The following is a 19,238-nucleotide window of genomic DNA, read 5'->3' on the forward strand; positions in this document are numbered from 1 at the left end:
CCGTGTCCTTCAGAAGGGCTGGGTGGATGGATCAAGGTCCTCTCTGCTCTGGGCTTGACTGCAGACCCAGTGAAAAACACTGTTCTAAATGCCATGTTGACCCTACACCCCTCTGCTAATATGCTCCTCCAGAAGCTTGTTTGTTCATTCAAAAATATTTAGTAAGTGTTAGTTTTTGACCCAATTCACAACCACTATCTACTGATGGAAAACAGAGAGGGATGAGACACAATCCTTGTTCTTAAGGAGCCTACATGGTGATGGGATTGAGAGAGGGCAGGACAGAGTAGAAACCCAGGTCATTCCAAAGCAATGGGGCAAAGGCATGGAGGAAGGTGCATGTGGCAGTGGTGGGGGAACTCTTGACGTAGCCTAGAAGTTCTGCGAAGGTTTCCTGGAGGGAAGCCTTGTAGATGAACAGTGGTTAGCCTGGTAAAGAAGAATGTCCTTTAGAAATCCAGCAGACTTCCTGGGGATGACATTCAGAATTGCCATATCTCCTTAGCCACCTATTCAGAGACCATCTCTGCTAGAGGGAAGGGCCTGACACCCATTCAAGACTTGAAACTAAGTGAACTGAAACTACCAAAGCTGTGACTGAGCCCCCAGAGAGTTCAACTCCTGAGCAGGTGAGGAGATCAGCCCCTCTCTCTAGCTTCTCAACAGAAGACAGGGCAAGTTCTTTCTGGGGAGAATATTAGCCACCTCATTCTCTAGTGTGCTTTTATACCTATGTCTGGCATACACTAAAAAAAAAATTGTGACACATGAAGAAGCAGGAAAACGTGATCTTTCATTGGGAAAAAAGAAACAAATAATAGAAACAGACCCACAGATAACCCAGCTGTTGGAATCAGCAGACTAGGTATTTAAAATAACTTTAAATACATTAAAGAATTTATGTAAAGAGATAGACAAATATAGGGAAAAAAGGACTAATTCAACAGAAAAATGAAAACTTATTTTTAAAAAAGCAAATGGAAAAATTTGAATTAAAATATATAGTATCTGAAATGAAGAATTCCTTATATATATAAGTTTAACAGTAGACTAGACACAGGATAAGAAAGAATCAGTGAACTCAAAAACATGCCAGTTGGGCTTCCCTGGTGGTGCAGTGGTTGAGAGTCCGCCTGCCGATGCAGGGGAACCGGGTTCGCGCCCCGTTCTGGGAGGATCCCACATGCCGCGGAGCGGCTGGGCCCGTGAGCCACGGCCGCTGAGCCTGCGCGTCCGGAGCCTGTGCTCCACAACGGGACAGGCCACAACAGTGAGAGGCCCGCGTACCGCAAAAAAAACCCAAAAGAAACCAACAACAACAAAAAAACCATGCCAGTAAATATACAATTACCACATAATCCAGGAATTGCATTCTTCGGCATTTATCCCAGAGAAATAAAACCTCATGTTCTCACAAAAGCCTATTCATGAATGTTCATAGCTGCTTTATTGGTAATAGCCAAAAACCGGAAAAAACTCAGACGTCCTTCAGATAGTATGTGCATACCATGGAATGCATCTCAGTAATAAAAAGGAACGAACTACTGATAAATGCAAAAACTTAGATGAATTTCAAGGGAATTGCGCTCAGTAAAAAAAAGCCAATCCCAGAGGTTACATACCATATGATTCCATTTATGTAACATTCTTGAAATGACAAAATTATAAAGATGGAGAACAGATTAGCTATTGTCAGGGGTTAAGGAAGGGGTGGGGATGTGGTAGGGAGGTGGGGTGGTTATAAAAGGGCAACATGAGGAATCCTTATACTGATGGAACTGTTCTGTATCTTGACTATGGTGGGGGACACATGAACCTACTGTTGTGATCAAATTGCACTGGACTAAACACATGCACACACATACATCAGATCAGTACAAGTAAGACTGAGGAAATCTGAATAAGATCGGTAGATTCTATTAATTTCATTATCATGGTTGTGATATTGTACTACAGTTCTGCAAGATGTTATCATTGGGGGAAATGGTACCGGATCTGTTTGTATTACTTTTTTTCCCCCTTTTGAATTTTTATTGGAGTATAGTTCATTTACAATGTTATGTTAGTTTCTGCTGTATAGCAAAGTGAATCAGTTATATAGATACATATATCCACTCTTTCAGATTCTTTTTCCATATAGGTCATTACAGAGTATTGAGTAGAGTTCCCTGTGCTATACAGTAGGTCCTTATTAGTTATGTTTTTTTTAAAAAATAGCTCTTTATTGGAGTATAATTGCTTCACAATACTGTGTTAGTTTCTGCTGTACAACAAATCGAATCAGCCATATGCATACACATGTCCCCATAACCCCTCCCTCTTGAGCCTCCCTCCCATCCTCCCTATCCCACTCCTCTCAATCATCGCAAAGCACCGAGCCGATCACCCTGTGCTATGCTTCTGCTTCCCACCAGACAAATATTTTACATTCGGTAGTGTGTATTTCGATGCTACTCTCACTTCGCCCCAGCTTTGCCCTCCCACCCCAGAGAGGGTCATTGTGATCCACAGCCAGCGTCCACAACCACCAGCATAGCAACAGGCTCTTTTTGGTCTATGGCTGTCCCCCGCCCATCTCCCCTGCCTGGCTCCCGTGGGCTCTGGCCCCAGCCTTATGATAAATAGAAACCTTAGTTCCTTTTCATTCCTTCCTCAGGGGAAATATCCAGCAACAGGCCAGGACTGCTGGGCCCCTATTACTGCCTCACATTTTGCTCCCTCACCTCTCCTTTCCAGCCTTAAAAATAAACCCACAGCGCTTCCGCCAGCAGCAACTCACTGCCTTCTCACTGTCTCCCTGTGGCCTTTACTTGAAGCTCTCTCCCCTGAGGGCTTCCAGTCCTTAGGGTCAGCCCAGCTCTTGACAACCAAGACTTTAAAACACACACAAACAATATTTGCAAGAGGCTGATGTGCTCCAATAATGCCCCATGACTAACGTTTAACAATGACTCTGGGGCAGCCCAGGCAAGAGAGGCCAGAACTGAAGGCTTAACTGAAAGACAGAGCAGGAAACCATCCAGTTGCTGCCCTTTTGCTCCCCTGGCAGAGAAAGCCCCAGACTGTTACTTAGGGCTGCTCAACAGTTTCTAGTTTACAAAATATCCCCCAGATTTCCCTTCCAGGACGCCCATCTCACCCACCAGCTGGCATCACTGTGTCAATTTTGTTATACTTTTTTTTTTTTGGCCTCGCCATATGGCATGTGGGATCTTAGTTCCCTGATCAGGGATCGAATCCGTGCCTCCTGCAGTGGAAGCACGGAGCCCTAACCACTGGATGCCAGGGAATTCCCTCAATTTGTAATTAAGGAAATAAAAACCTCTGCTGGGTTTAACAACTTGCTCAAGGTCACCGAGCCCACTTAGGACTAGAATCATTCATGCAAATATTTACTGAGCACCTACTGTGTGCCTGATGGTGTTCTGGGTCTGAGACACAACAGAGACTAAAATTGCTGTAAATAAATAAAATAAGGCCGCATGAGTCCCTGCCCTCACGATGCTGACCTTCTGGAAGGAGGGACAAATGATAAGATAAATATGCAAACTGTGTCATTATTTGCTAGGGGGTAGGGGATGCTAGGGGTGGGGTGGTATTTGGTATAGGATGGTCAGGGAAGACCTTACGAGCACAGAGACCAGCAGGAGGTGAGAGAAGGAGCGATCTGGGGAGGGGCTTTCTTGGTAGAGGGACTCCAAGTCTGAGATGTTGAGGCAGGAGTGTGCCCAGTGTGCCCTGGGAACAGCAAAGAAGCCAGTGTTTCTGGAGCAGAGTGACCTCGGAGGAGTGTGGAGAGGCAGCGGCGGGAGGGAGTGGACCCATCATGTGGAGACGGCATCTTATTCATTTCCAGGTACTCTTTGCTTAGCACAGCACAGAGCAAAGCACGGCTGATCAGAGGTTTATGGCAGCTTGTGGGGCTGCAGTAACAGATGCGGGGGAGCTCAACCCCGCGGGTGACCTGGTGTTCTGTCCTCACCTGGAATCTGTCCCGGAGCTCCTGCGGGGAGGAGGGGCATAGGTAGAGTGCGTGGGGAGAGGCCTCCAGCTCTTTGCACTGAAAGATCAGCACCTGGATAAAAACAAGATGGGATCTGGGAAGCGAAGACCCCTCCGCCCCCTACCCCCACCTCTCCCTGCCCCCCAAGGCCACACTCTGGGAGGCTCGTGTTTGTTGTTACCCTAGGCAGGCCCCTGCCCAGACCTCTGACCCCTGCCCTGGCCCTGGGGCTGTGCCTCAGCTCACCTGCCCCAACTGTGACCACCTGGCAGTCATTTGTGGCCGCAGGGAAAGGGAGGGCTCTGGGAGGGGAAATGGGGAAACCAAGGTCAGGTCTCTGAACCCTCCTCTCCTCTGCTCCCCTCCGCAGGGCCCTGTCTCAGGCCAGGAAAGTGGGGAAAAGGGGAAGAGAAAGGAACTATCCTGTGCTAAGCACTTACTGTGTACCAGAGGTCATGACCTCGTGCATCCTGGTGGGCACCATTCCTGCAGGGCGGGCGGTGGAACCTCTGAGCTGTGGGAGGATGGCACAGGGTCCTGCTGGGTAGGTCATGACTGGCTTTTTTTGCTTTTAGCACTTGGTGTTATAGATTTTATTTTTCTTGAAGTATAGTTGATGTACAATATTTTATAAGTCATAGGTGTACAATACAGTGATTCACAATTTTTAAAGGTCATACTCCATATATAGTTATTATAAAATATTGGCTGCATTCCCTGTGTTGTACAATATATCCTTGTAGCTTATATAGACTTCTTTAAAAAAATGAACATTTGAGGAAATAGAGATTCCAAAAACTCATACACATTAAGCGTACAGCTCAACAAATCCTCATAAACTCTGCCATCAGCACCCAGATCATGAAACGGAAACCAGCAGCACCCACCTCCAGACACTCACCAGCTGGCAACCTCAGGCAGGTTCCCCGACAGCTCCAAGCCTCAGTCTGCCCATCCGTAAAGTGGGGCCCTGCTTGTTAACCTCCTCACAGCACGTCTGGTGAGGATTAAATGGGATAAAGCATTTAATCATAAGAACACTGGCGGAGTCATCAGCCTTTCTACGTACATGAACTCATCGAACCCTCGCAACAACGCCAAGGTTAAAACTGTCATCCCCACTTCCCCACGTGAGGAGACGGAGGCTCGGGGGGTTAAGCGGCCCGCTGAGCTCTCAGGACCAGAACCTGGGAGAGCGGGGACTCCAGCCAAGGCGAGTTCCAGGGTCCCCCATCTCACCCGCCATTTGCCAAGCTCAATCTCTGCACAAAGTTAAGCTTAATACGCAGTAGAGTCCCGACTTATTACTGTGCTTCCATCAGCAATACAGACGACTCGCACCATAGGTGGGTGCTGTCACAGGAGGGTTCCCTGCAGTTTGATGCCTCCGGTGATGGTGTCACCTGAGCCCAGGTGAGGATGGGGGCCTCCCTGTGTAACTGTCCGCCTTGGCCCCAGCCTCAGGCCCTTCCCTGACTGGCAGCTGTGGCTTGGATTAATCCTCAAGACTAAATTGCCCTCCCCACAACACTCCTAGTCACCTGGTGTGAAGCTCATCCTCTGTCAGGCAAAACTGAATTACCAGTTACCTCCTCCAAAGCAGGTTTCTGGCTGTGGGCTTGTGCACGTGTTGTATACTGGCATGTATGGCGCGGGGTGTGTGTGCAGTATGTGTGGTATTGTGTTATGTGTGTGTGGTATCTCTATATGTGTGTGGGTGTGTGTGTGTGCGTGTTGAGGTGTGGGTGTGGGTGTGTATATGTGGGGTGTGTGTGTATGCGGTATGTGTGTGTTGTGTATGGGCTGTATGTGGTGTGAGGAGTGTGTGTGTGGCGTTGTGTGTGGCATGTGTGTGTGGCATGTGTGTGTGGTGTGTGTGTGTGTGGCATGTGTGCTCTGTGTGTGTGAGGTGGGATGGGGTAGGGTGGGGGTGTAAGTCTCCAGGACCAAAACAAGGTGAAGCATTTAGGGCTGTGTCACATTTCTACCGTTAATGAACAGCCCTGACCCTTCAGAAACAGGAATCTGAAGAATTTCCCAGGTTTCCAGCAGGGCACGTGGGAAACCTGCCTTTCTCTACCTTTTAAAATGCCCCACTTCTTCCAAACCAGCGAAACACTCCAAACTGTCTCCATTAATCAATTGTGTGAATCTCATGGAGGAAGAAAGTGGGGAGAACTAGAGACCAATAAACGGACCTTTGGAGTAAAAATCAGTCATGTATAAAGTGGCACAAAGCAGATCTGTGATTTCATTCCTTTCTGGAGTGAGGCCTGGAGTCCAGGACAGAGGGCAGGGCCGGCATCAGCAGGCAGGCGATGAATGAGTTATTTCAGAGCCACAGTTAGCAGCGATCACACACTTAGAAGGTAAACAGTCGTCACTCAGGAGATGTCTACATACCCAGGTGTCAGCAGACAACTGAGATATTTAGAAGATAACAGATTTACACAGACAGCCAAGAATTTAAAAGCAAAGATTGTTCAGGTGGTGGAGGCAGGTGGCTGCCCACCAAAGATTTGGGCTCCCCTTCCCTTAGGCAGAGTTGTTCTTGGGAAAGGGCTGCCCGGCTGGGACCACATTTCCCAGCCCCCTGAGGCCAAGAGAAAGTGGGCAGAAGTGATGTATGGCCATTTCCAGACCCGGCCCATAAAAACCACCTTATGAAATTACACCTCTCTCTGCCCATATCTGAGGGCTGGATATCAACGTCCACGGTAACTTGAGAGCCAAGAGGTGAAGGTGGTGGAGGTTCCTTCAGCCTGGGTCCCTCCATCAAGCTGGAATGGGATGGAACAGGATCCCTCCCTGCTCCCTTCTCCAGAGGATTAGACTTAGGGAATGAGAAATAAAGTTTGCTGAGTGAGTAAGCCCACTGTGGCTTAGGGGTTTATCTGTTATAGTTACATTAACAGCTGATAATTTTTGAAAAATTATTGCTCAAGATGATTGGTAGACAATCAAGATACTGGCAGACCACTAAGGTGTTAATGCACAATTAAGGGGTTGCAGGTAATCATGAGGTAACTTGTAACTGAGGTCTACTGCACTCACTAAGAGGGGAACTGACTCCTAAGATGTTAGTAGTTGTCTTAGTTCTGGCTGCTGTAACAAAGTACCATAGACTGCATGGCTGATAAACAACAGAAATTTATTTCTCACAGCTCTGGAGGCTGAAGTCTGAGATCAGGGTGCCAGTTTGGTCGAGTTCTGGTGAGAACCCTCTTCCGGGTTGCAGACTGCTGACTTCTTGTGTCCTCACGTGGCAGAACGCAGAGAGGAAGCAAGCTCTCTTGTGACTCTCATGAGGACACTAATCCCACCCACGAGGGCTGCACCCTCATGACCTCACCTAGTTACCTCCAAAGCCCCACCTGCTAGTATCATTACATTTGGAAGTACAATTTCAACCTATGAATTTTAGGGGGCTACAAACATTCAGGCCATAATAAAAATCAGTTAAGATATTACTAGAAAGCTAACATGTTATCTGCTAACTAACAGGTTGACAACTAACCATGGAGATACCTGGTGACATCTGGCTTTTCAGCCTATTTCCACGTGGTGGCTGCCTTGTGTCCTGCTCACTGACAGCGAGCCCCCTGGGGAACCCACCTCGCAAAGCCCCACTGGCCCACCCTGTCCCTGTTTCTACTGGAAGGGAGCTGCCTTTTCCCTGATGAATGACATTCCAGGTTCAGTGAATAATAGTACCTTTTGGGTGGCCCCGCCTCCCCAGTTGACCCGTGTCCACTATACCCACTGGACACTCGCCCCTCACCTCACAGTGTCTGAGGAAGGGGATCCCTGCCCAGGCCTGGTTCTTCTCCTGGTCCTGAGGCAGCCCATGAGGGTGCAGCTGCAGCAGGTGTGGCAGGCGAGTCCACCTTTAGTGGGGGCTGGGGCGAACCACCCCTAAGTAATCCCAGATGAGGTTCTTCTGTGGGCAGAGGAAAGGATGTTCTGGGGGAGACACCGGCCCGGCTGCTGTGAGGCCAGGCAGCTCTCGCTGTGCCCACAGGCCCAGGCCCGGTCTCGCCTTCCATGGGATTTTCCTCGCAGTATGTGGAGTAGAGCAAAGAGGACCCCCTGACTTCTAGGTCTCACTGATGGGGCTCAAAGGTGAGGGCTCCCTGGGAGTGGTCAGTCCCAGGCTCAGAGAGAAAGCCCAGACCTCTCCCTGGGCACCAGGGAGGTGCTCACCCAGGTGTCCTCAGATCAGGAAGTGTGGGCTTGGCAGGTTCTAGGGTACTCTGAGAGCCAGAAATTAGGGCTGTCTTGGAAAACCCAGGAGGTTCAGGGCTGGTTTGCATCAAGGCCTTTGGGAAGCAATGTGGTGGAGTAGGTCGGAATCACGGCTCTGCCAGCCTCTCATGTGGTCTTGAACTGGGCCCCTTCTGTGGTAAGGCTCTTACAACAGGGCCTGGCACATAACTAGTCCTCGGTAAGTGGTAAATGTTATTATTGCTGCTGATATTGGGGCATCTCAGGCATCACTGGGTGTCTGGCACAGGCCTGCTCTTCCAGAAGCCAGACAAGAACTGGAATTCAAGTTCAGGGCTTGAGGCGCATGGAGGTGAGTCATGACTGTTGGGTTCCAGGCGCGTGACTCCAGCAGGCCTGGCTCCCCACCCCCGCAGGGCCTCGTTATCCCTGCATCCGCTCCCTCACGTGGGCAGATGCAATGAAGGCCTGGAGTGAGGTCAACTGTTCTGGACGGCTGTTGGCCCCACCCTTGGATCCGAGGCTGCTGCCCACAGGACTGGCCCTTCCCCAGCCGTTCCAGGCTGCCCCCTCCCTGCCAGCACTGCCTGCCCACCCACCCTGGGGGGATTCCTCCTTGCTCATTGTTGGTCACCCCAGATTCCGATCTCCAGACTCATCAGCTTGGATGAGAGCCTTTGGCCGCCCACCCTCTGAGCTTCAGACAGGGACTCAGCCCATGAAACAGATGTTTTCGGCTTGCTCTTCTCACAGGAAGAAACGGGAGTACAGACTCTACTCATTTTGTCTACCCTGATGGTTTCCACAATTAAGAATATTTACCTCCTGAGCTATGTTTTGCCTGGCGGTACCACCAGGCTTTTCCTGCAGGGTAGGGGCAGGGGCCCCTGAGTGGAATGAGCACAGAATGGGGGTCAAGATACTCCATCACTTACTGTAGGACCTTAAGCAAGTCACAGCCTGTGTGAGCCATGGTTTTGTCATCTGCAAAAGGGGGAATGACGCCTTCCGGTTTGGTCTCACCCACTGCCTTGAATGCAGCAGCACTGCCCAGAGCCACCCAGCCCAGGGCATCAAGGCAGGCCCAAGGCAGCTCAGCTTGTCCTCACTCCATCCTATGTTCATCCACATCTCTTGTGACTCTGCGTCTGTCCAGAGCGTTTCCTCACCCACAGACTCGCTGTTTCTCAGGCTTCTCAGGACTGCTTCTCAGGACTCTCACCTTCTCTCCTTGTGGTGGTCGCCTTGGGTGCTCCACCCGGGTCCTCCTCACAAGCAGGGGTGCCTGTTCCCAGCTCCCATGCATGCTGGCTGCCGACGGCTCAGCTGTGTTCCTCTTTGGAAACCTTCCCTGAGCCAGTGGGAGTCCCTTCATCCCAAGATGCCCAGGAAATTACTAACTATCCCCCTCCACCCGGTGTTGGCCCACAGCCAGTGATGGACGGATTCAGGGTACAAAAGCCCAGCCCCCTTCGTTAAGGAGGGTCTGCGGGGAGGTGAATCACGAGTGTGGGGCTCCAGTCTGCGGGGCCACATACATGCCAGAGCTCCAGTTCAGAATTCCCGGGACAGAAAGAACAAGAGCTGTATTTCCTCCCAAGACATCTTACTTCTTCCCTGCCGGAAGGCAGGCTGGGGCTGCAGAGAAAGCATGAGCTGTGAACAGAAAGGCAGAACTGGGGCTGAATTCTGGTTCGAGCAGTTATCAGTGGCAGGATGTAGGTAATCTGCTATACTTTTCTAGGCTTCAGTTTCCTTCTTTATAGGATGTGGGTCATAATTCCCACTTTGTAGCACTGATGTGAGGATTTAAGAGCACCAGCAAACCCCTTGCACGGTTCCTGGTGCACAGAATGACCCTGTAGCCTTGTGTGCCTCCCTCCCTTCCCTCCTAGGGGGAGAAACACCAAGAGGGCAGCTGGTGGTGGAGGCCAGGGCAGCTGGTGCAGGAACCACGCCCTCTTTGGCCTGAGTAATGGCCAACTGTGGCCCAGCAGAAATGTCATCAGCCCAGTGGCATGTTGCTGCATGTCCGTGTGCACTAGTGGCCTCATAACCCTGACTTGGGCTCAGTTCAGGAATCAAACCACCTGGAAATGAAAACCAAAGCCAACTTCGGATCCTCAGCTTTTGGTTTGGAGGCCAGCTTGTCTGAGCATTGGCCTGCCAAGAAGCCTGTGGGCCATGAGTGGCTTGCAAGGATTTCTGGTGGACTTCTTTATGTGGCCTCAAACCTCTAGCTCACACAACTGGGCCATCTGCCCCCAGCAGCCTCAGGCCATCAATCAGTAAACCCTAAGCCAAGGCAGCAAAGGCAACAAGAATAACGGCCACTCCATTCAGTCACGAGGCTTCCCTAGTAAGCCCCAAGCTTCCAGCCAACATCTCAATTTTCCTGACTTCAAGCAAGATGGGCAATTAGGTGAGGGGACTGGTAGACACAGTGGATGGCATAAGGGGATTTGGAGGCCAGAGGACCTGGGTTTGGATTCGGTTCTTCTACTTAGCTGTGGAAACTGAGCAAATTACTGAACCTCAGAACCTGGGTATCTTCATATTTGTGAGAGAATAATTCCTTCCCTCTAGGGTTTTAGTGGAAATTAAATGACATAATGCAAGTGAACTTGTTGAGTCCAGTTTTTGACCTAATCAAGGCAGTTAATAAAGGACTGAGATCATTTCCCACCCCAGGGATCAGATTTTTCTGTTCAATTTTTCCATTACACCAACCATCTCAGTAGTACCAATGAGCTCTTGTTTTTAAAAGTTTTATCCTCTTGGAGAAAAAGGTCTGCAAAGACATGCTGGTTAGTCCAGTGGCCTTGAGGCTGGACTCACCATTGCTCTGGCCTGATTATGTGCAGACAAAGGGCTTCCTTACACTCATCTTGTTGACAGACTCAAGACCACTTACCTCGCTTCTGTAATAAACAAGACAATCAAGCAAAAACACTCACCTCCTTGTACCAAATATCCTCATCCGTTCACTTATATTTAATCCACGTTTGTTGGTACATGGAATTGGATTGTGTACACTCAAGTCAACTCTAGGAACGTCTTAAATATTTGCTCCAGAGTTCCGGCCCCTGCCTTCCCTTCTGGTCCTAGTCTTTCCCAGCTCTACTTCATTGTGTTTTGGTTGTTACCAAATTCATCTCGGTTAAGCTGAAGGTTAGGGAGAGAAAGGACTAGTTAGACATACGGTTCAAAAGCATCAATTAATCTGGTGGTTTTCAAACTTAGATGTCCATTAGAATCACCTGTGGAGCTTTTAAGATTTTTTTTTTTTTTTTTTTTTTTTTTTTTTTTTTCCCCAGATGCCCAAGTGCACTTCAGATCAATTAAAGCAGGATTTCTGGGCATATGGGGATCAGGCAGAATATTAAGTTTGAGCCAAGTGACTTAGCTGCTGTTACTAACGTTCCTGAGTCAGTATGGTCTACCATGTTCTGTAAGTTCCCCATGCATCCCACTTTATAACAGTCCACGTGGAGTCAGGCACACAGCCAGTGCTTCAGATGACGATGGAATACCTCAATCTGTTCCTGATTAACTCCCAGAACTGGAATATGGTGGCTATTCCAGGATCACACATATGTCCCAAAGTCATACATGACAAACATTTTATTCCATTAAAAAAAGTCATCTGTTAACTGCTGAAGTGCAGGGGACCACATCTGAGGCTACTTCAGAAAAAGGCATCAGAGAATGAATACAGATTTTCAGTGTCACAAAATGGCTAGATTCTCCTCCTCCTCCCCCTATTAAATAGTAATCAGTGGCTTAGGCCGGTTCTGGTAAGAGCACCTGATAGTTGACTTCACAGAAACCCAGGATCACCCTAATATACAATGACACAGGGTCTCCCTGGCAGCCAACTGCTGTGGCTCAAGTACAGGAGGAGACGCCTGGGTGGCATCAGTCCCACCCCCTGCGGTGGACTTGCTCTTCCTAATGACTGGCTCTGGGGGCCACATCCATGGCGGCATCACCATCTGCAGCGCACATGAGCAGACTCCCTGTTGAGCTGCAGCGGGCTCCGAGATTGGTTCCATCCGAGGCTGGAACCAGCTCTGTTCCACTTCACTTCACAGCAAATTTTACACCCTGAGGGAGTAGTTAGGAAGCGCTGCTCACCATTCACAGTGGGAAGTGGTACTTCGCTCAAGAGCCTGAGTACCAGGAACAGAGAAGGCCCGGCAGGCAAGTCCAGCTGGGCTGGAGTGGGAACAGCCTGCACGGCAGGGCTGAGAAGTGGTGGGAGTGCTGGCAGCCAGACTAGCCCTGCTTGCCTTTTGATTCCAAGCAACTTCTTCTTCTTTTTTTTTTTGGCTGTGCCAGCCCACAGGATCTTAGTTCTCTGACCAGGGATCGAACCCGGGCCCACGGCAGTGAAAGCGCCGAGTCCTAACCACTGGACCGCCAGGGAATTCCCCCGAGCAACTTCTGAAGACCCCAGTGTCCATTCCGCGTATGGATATTTGGACACGACCCAAATGGCTTCTCCATCTAGCCTGAAGGCGGGAGACAATCCACCACGATGCTGAGGCTCTGTCACCTGTTCAACAGTGACTGCCCACGCTGCTCCTGAGCCCCTGTGCCTTCTCAGTTTAGCCTCATGTTCCTAAGACCTGCCTAAGGCAGTGCAATTTCTGGGGTCCAGAAGCTCCCAGGCTGCTCGAGAGGCTTCGTGCTCATCCTCACTTGCTTTTCAATTCACCTTCTCGCTCCCACCCAGCTGAATCTCTGGTGGCTTCCTATGGGGCTAGATGCTTCCTCCACCCTGCAATGGTGGAGGAAGGTACTGGGTCCCCACCCCGCCTCACTCATATTTCTCCTCTGCCTCCACCCACCTTCACCCCTGCACCAGGCCACATCTCAGAGGCACCCTGTTGATGCCAGCCCGTCAGAGTACAAAGGCAGACATTCAAGACATTGGGCTTGGGGCTTGGTGGCGCAGTGGTTAAGAATCCGCCTGCCAATGCAGGGGACACGGGTTCGGGCCCCGGTCCGGGAAGATTCCCACATGCCGCGGAGCAACTAAGCCTCTGCGCCACAACTACGGACCCTGCGCTCTAGAGCCCACGAGCCACAACTACTGAGCCCACGTGCCACAACTACTGAAGCCTGCACGCCTAGAGCCCGCACTCCACAACAAGAGAAGCCACGACAAAGAGAAGCCCGCGTACTGCAACGAAGACCCAACACAGCCATAAAGAAATAAATAAGTAAGTAAAATTTATGTATATATATAAAATAGACATTTGGCTTTTTCCTGCCCCTGGGCCCCAGACTCCTTCCTTCATCCCAGACCTGGAGGAGGTGCCTCAAGCCCTCGCGGTAGCCGCAGCATCCCTGCAGTCACTCCTGCACCAGGAAGTTGATGAGGGCGGTTCGGGGGGAGAGGAAGGCCTTCTTGATGCTTCGCCCCTGTAAGAGCCTGACACCCAGTTCACTTTGGAGAACCAGTTCGTGGACTTTGTCCTGGTCCTGGGCAACTTGTTGGGGCACAGGGATTTTGCCGCAGGCTTTGTTGTTGATCTGAGAAGGTGAAAAGCCGAGACAAACAATGAGGAAAGTCCTGAGAGTGGCAGGCAGCCAGACATCAATACCCACTGCCCCTCCAGGGTACTGCTGCCTCTGTGTGGGGAGGGAGTACGGGAAAAGAGAAAGAAAAGGCAGCACCCAGCTTCCCGGAAGAACAAAGTGCACTTAGATGGGTAGGATTAACGCCTGAACACTTTGGATAAGGAGGGGGAGAGGGCGCCACCTTGTATTTCCTGAGTGCTGCCCTGTCACAGCTGTGGTGGAAACTATGTCAAAAATCCTCAGCATGAGATGGCTTAGGCTGTATCCGGGGGGAGAGGGATTATTGTGTTACTGAAGCTCAAATCAAATTCAGATCTGGCTACAGGGGGTGTCACCGAGGATTTACCTAGATCTCACGTGGACTAATTTCTGGGGCCTGTAGGCAACCTCCCTCCCTGATGACTGGCTCCAGAAGGGGGCGCTCAAGTTTGACCACCTGGAAGCTGGACCCACATCACACACAACTCTTGCCTAAAATGGGCCAGTACGGTTCTAGCCGTATTCACTGAATATTAGTTTCATAAGGATAAACTTCACATCAGATATGAACTGATACTGCCACCGAGGAAAGCGACACATGACCCAAATAGCTTCTGAACAGCCGTGCTTCAAATCCTCCATCCCATCGCTCCTGTAAGAACGCTTACGTTTTTTTCACGAATGCTCCTGTTTTTAACTTGGAAAATAAAGTCACTGTGTTATGAAAAATTACCAGGAATAACTTCTGAAGTTTCAACCCAAGCACATTATACAGGATCCCTTAATCACCCACCTCATCTTTTCAGATTTCTGTAGAATTTAGTGGCATTTTTATGGGCTGCATTAGCCTAGATCACTGGGTGGGAGACAAGTAAGACATCACCTCAAACAGCGGCTGCTTGACTTTAGAAAGGTCTCCCAGTCCCCATCTGGTGGCCTTGCAAGCTTCTGCCCCTTCAGCTTTGCCACCTCCACTTCATCGCTCAGCCTTGGTCCGGGCCTCTGCATTGTTCTCTTGGACTTTTCCAACAGCTGCCTGGAGGGCCCCTGGCCACAAGCACTATCCACCTGCTCCATCCACCACTACTCACTGACAGGAACCCTGCAATGGCTAGTGACAATAAGAGCTCACGTTGTCTGAGCTCTCACTCTGTGCCAGGCACTGTGCTCCACAATCCACCTGAGTGAACCTGTTTATCCCCACCACAAGCCTGTGAGGTAGGTCACAGCCGTTCCATCCCCGATTCACAGAGGGCAAAGCTAAGGGATAGGAGGTGAAGCCACTTACCCAAGGCCCCTTTCCAGCAAGTGGTGGAGACGGAATGACCCCATGGACCCTCTCTCTTCCCTGCCAGCCCCCAACCTCTCGGGATGGAGTCTGGCCTTCTCTCCAGTGCTGCCCTGCCTCTGCCTCTGTTCCACCCCCTCCATGGCTCACGGTCCAGTGAGGACGTCCCCCGCCTTTGCTCCTTTCTCCACTAGGGGAAGGCTGCTCCTCTTTCAAAGCCAAGGTCCACATCCCCTTCCTCGGATGCCTCCTCCAATCCCCCAACTGCCAGAGGCAGCGATGCTGATGCTAGCAACAGTTAATATTTACTGAGTGAGTTATTAAGCCCTGTTCTGCCACTGTTTCCTCACTTGTGAGATGGGGTTAGGCACGTATCTGCCTCGTCTGTGAAATGGGGAAAACAGTGGGGTCTGCTTCACAGGGCTGTTGTGCGGGGTTAATGAGTTAGTATCTGGAAAGTTCTAAGGGCAGTCCCTGCCTCTTAGTCGGTACTCACTGCGTGTTAGTGGCTTTTGTCATTAGTGTGTCCAGAAGCAGGCTAAGTACCTCCTGGCATTATCCCATCTAATTCTTTCAACAACCAGGTAAGGCAGGCCCTGTGTTTTCTAACCGAGGAAACTGAGGCTTAGAGAAATTAAGTATTTTGTAAAACTGAGATGGTCCAACTCCCAAGCTCTTACATCTTAACCTGGAGGCTACACAAACTCTCGGTGTGCATGACAATGCGTGTACCTCGCCAGACTGTCCCTCCTGGGTGCTGGGCTCCTTGAAGACGATGTAGTGCCTCTGGGCTCAGAGCACACGGGCACGGCTGAACTGAATTACACCGAGTTACACTGTTCTGTGTTGCAACTTCTATTTCTGGCCATGGCACCAAGTGAGATCACGTGGAGACAGAACACAGAGCTTGACAGAGGTCCTGCCACATGGCACAGTGCCCCAACCCAGAGGTTCTTGAGTTGGGTGTGCTTGCAGGGAGTCCTCCACACATTTTAAATCTTGGGTTTTTATTTCAATGATAATCTGAAATTATTTTACCAATTATCAAAACTAAATTTCTTTTCTTCAGTGGTAATTTAAAATGGAAAGACATTTTCACAGATTAAAACTTCAGTGTCTCAGGTTGGCATTTCTCAGTTGCACTGAGGACGAGTTCTTGGGAGTACACAGACAGTTATTTCTTAGAAACATTATTCAAGTTAAAGAAATCGCCTCTCTGTGCCACAGGCTGGTTTCGGTTTTGAGGATTTGGGGAAGAAGCCTAGCAGGGCAGCCCCCCTCCTCCCCTCCATGGCGGGGGAGAATTGGAGGCAGCGAGGAACTAAATGTCGGGGAGGTGGTATGGAGACAGAGCATCTGTGAAGGAGCCAGTCTCCTGGGGGAAACTGTCTTTCCCAACATGGATCTGCCCGCAGGGCCCAGGGTTTGCAGACGAAGCAGGTGGGGCCTGGCAGGCCCGGCTCCCGTTCAGCCCCTGGGTGACTACTTTGTGGTACTTTCCACAGTTTACAATTATTTTGTTTATTTTTCTCTTTCCTTCTTCTTTTCCCCTATCTTTCCCACCAGGCTTTAAGCTCCGTGAGGGCAGGGACCCTGTTTCTTGAATTTCGGTTTGTGTCCCCAGAGCCTAGCACTGTGCCTGATGTATTGATAGCATAGGTAACTTGATAATGACTGAGGAATGAACAAATAAACGTAGGCAAGGTGACGAGCTCCTCTGAGCCTGTGTCCTCAGCTGAAAAAAATGGGAACAGCTATGCCTGTCTTTTTTTTTTTTTTTTTTTTTTTTTGTGGTATGTGGGCCTCCCTCTGTTGTGGCCTCTCCCGTTGCGGCGCACAGGCTCCGGACGCGCAGCGGTACGCGGGCCTCTCACTGTTGCGGCCTCTCCCGTTGCGGAGCACAGGCTCCGGACGCGCAGGCCCAGCGGCCATGGCTCACGGGCCCAGCCGCTCCGCGGCATGTGGGATCCTCCCAGACCGGGGCACGAACCCGGTTCCCCTGCATCGGCAGGCGGACGTGCAACCACTGCGCCACCAGGGAAGCCCCAGCTATGCCTATCTTTTAGGGTGGTGAGAGTTAAATTAAACTTGGGATGTAAGTTAGCTGGCCCATGTGTGGTTCAGACTAAAAGGTTCACCCCTTGTTTTCTTTCCCTCTTCAGTCACATCAGCATATTTAAGAGATATTCCTCATAATGGGTCTCAGATTAAACAAATTAAATGCATAAAAATTACATAAGGATAAACTATAGGAGAGTTATTTGCTCTATAAACTATAATCAACTACTTTTATGTATTTAAAATGATGCAATTTACCAAAAAATAAATTTCATGTAGCCTTTCTGAAATATATTTTGCAGAGCGAGGTGTTCCTTGCCCACCTCCTCACCCTCACCCTACCCCCTCCAAGAGCCCAGAACAACTGAATGAAACCTACAGAGATTGAAACACAGTTGGAAAGGAAGACAATTAGAACCTATAATGCAGGACAGGTTGATACTTTCCACTTTCTGGCCACAAGTTTTATGCTCACAAGCTTTTGGTATGTGGTAACTTCAAAACTGAAGGTGCTGGCAAAGGAAGACAGGCTGGAGGGTTGGGCGTAGAGCTGGGTGGGCTAGAAAGGCATGGCGAGAAACTTCCAAACTCATCCGTGTGTGTGGCCGGTTTGCCTTGGCCCTGGGGGCTGCAGGAGACACTCACCAGAACTGCCATCTGTACGACATCGGGCTGCTGGAGGAACTGCGGGTCCACAGCTGGCCAGGCTTGAAGCAACACACTGGTGTCCCAGGCGTAGTGAGTACACAGCTTCCTCGGCACCAGCGCCAGGCCTGCAACGCCAAGGCACAGAGAGTCACTGAGCACATACGAGGCCCTTGGGAGCACTAATAAAGCGTTTGCCCTGACACAGCCTGGCTTGGAGCCGTCTGAGGCCCCAGGAGGCCATACCATGGCTTTCCACAGCCTACCAGGTGCCCCCTACTTCCTTCAGCCTGGCTCATCATCCCAGTTTATAGGTAGCTTTCTTTTTCTTCTATTTTTGCAAACGACACCCAGAGCCATAACGATGGACGGACACACTGTTCTCAAGTGCATTTGCAAAAGCAAGGCTGCTGATTTTACTCGGTCTCTGTGCAGTCCTGCTTGTGAAGGAATCCTCTGTGCTCCTGAGAGTGGATCCCAAAGTAATGAGCTGCATTTGCTTCCTTTCTGGCCCATGAATACTTGTGGCCTGAGAGTACTTTTTCTCATAATCACCAGAGCCAACATGCTGAGAACAGCGGGGCACTCCTTCTGGACCTACTCAGAGGGCGCTCAACCTTTCCGCTAAACTCTTCTCGGGAGGGGCTCCGGCCATGACCAAATTGGAAAGGGCTGTCCTTGGCTCAGGGTGGGTCAAACCCGAGGAAGCAGGGAGGAATGAAACCCTCTCCAGTCTCTCTTCCCAGAGTGCTTCACGCTGCAGCTCCCAAAGCAGAGGAGGCTCACCATCCAGAGCTGCTCAGGGCCAATTGTCAGTGCTTTGGGACTTTAACCAGGGGCTTCCTAGCAGGGAAAGTTTGATTTCCAAGCCTCTGTTGATCTCATGAGTACTAAAGATGCCCCCAAATGGGCAGGAAATACACAGAGCAGAAAACAGATCCCTGGGCAACTGTTGTGTGGTACATCCCCACTGCCTCCTGGTCCTCCCAGAGGCAAGCCCTGGGCAAGCGGGCAAGTGCATGTGGCCCGTGTGCCCACGTCGGGGGTGGTGCTGTGGCAGATGCACAGCCCTCACGCTGTGAATTGCTTTTCCAGGGCTGGTGGAGGTGGGGTGGCCCTGGCATACCTCCCCCTTATTATTAGCCTTGAGACCAGCAGATGCATTTGAGGGACGGGCCCATAGCTCAGGGGATGGTCTGAGGCCAAGTCTGGGACAGAGAGAATGAATCCCACCAATGCCAGTCCCAAACACTGGGCTGTGAATGACAATGTTTTATTTTATTTTCTTTGATGACAAAAGTAATGCATGCAGGGCTTCCCTGCTGGCGCAGTGGTTGGGAGTCTGCCTGCCGATGCAGGGGACGCAGGTTCGTGCCCCGGTCCGGGGAAGATCCCACATGCCGCGGACCGGCTGGGCCCGTGAGCCATGGCCGCTGAGCCTGCGCGTCCAGG

The 19,238-nt window shown here is 50.4% G+C and overlaps 1 protein-coding gene and 1 long non-coding RNA gene across 14 annotated transcripts in view; one reads left to right on the plus strand and one right to left on the minus strand.

The window, feature by feature from the left end:
• LOC114484164 (uncharacterized) overlaps positions 1-14,582 on the plus strand; it is a 30,033-nt gene extending 15,451 nt beyond the window's left edge. For all 3 annotated transcript variants that reach the window (XR_003676736.2, XR_008615645.1, XR_008615646.1), the window contains 2 exons: positions 12,569-13,455; positions 14,199-14,582. This is a non-coding gene — a long non-coding RNA (uncharacterized lncRNA). The remainder of the gene's footprint in view (positions 1-12,568; positions 13,456-14,198) is intronic.
• LARS2 (leucyl-tRNA synthetase 2, mitochondrial) overlaps positions 2,133-19,238 on the minus strand; it is a 175,632-nt gene continuing 158,526 nt past the window's right edge. For 3 of the 11 annotated variants that reach the window (XR_008615643.1, XR_008615636.1, XR_008615642.1), the window contains 5 exons: positions 17,787-17,914; positions 13,541-13,768; positions 7,166-11,392; positions 4,444-5,000; positions 2,135-4,075 (listed from right to left, as the gene is read on the minus strand). Coding sequence is in view for 2 of the 11 variants with exons in the window: in XM_024123821.3 (XP_023979589.1) it covers positions 13,589-13,768; positions 17,787-17,914 (308 nt within the window). In the remaining 9 variants the exon portion in view is untranslated. Of the gene's footprint in view, positions 4,076-4,443; positions 5,001-5,840; positions 11,393-13,540; positions 13,769-17,786; positions 17,915-19,238 lie in introns of those variants that run through there. The other 8 variants (XR_008615638.1, XR_008615637.1, XR_008615640.1 and 5 more) reach the window with 8 other exon arrangements.

Source organism: Physeter macrocephalus, chromosome 18 (genome assembly GCF_002837175.3).
Source record: "Physeter macrocephalus isolate SW-GA chromosome 18, ASM283717v5, whole genome shotgun sequence".
NCBI classification, from domain to species: domain Eukaryota; kingdom Metazoa; phylum Chordata; class Mammalia; order Artiodactyla; family Physeteridae; genus Physeter; species Physeter macrocephalus.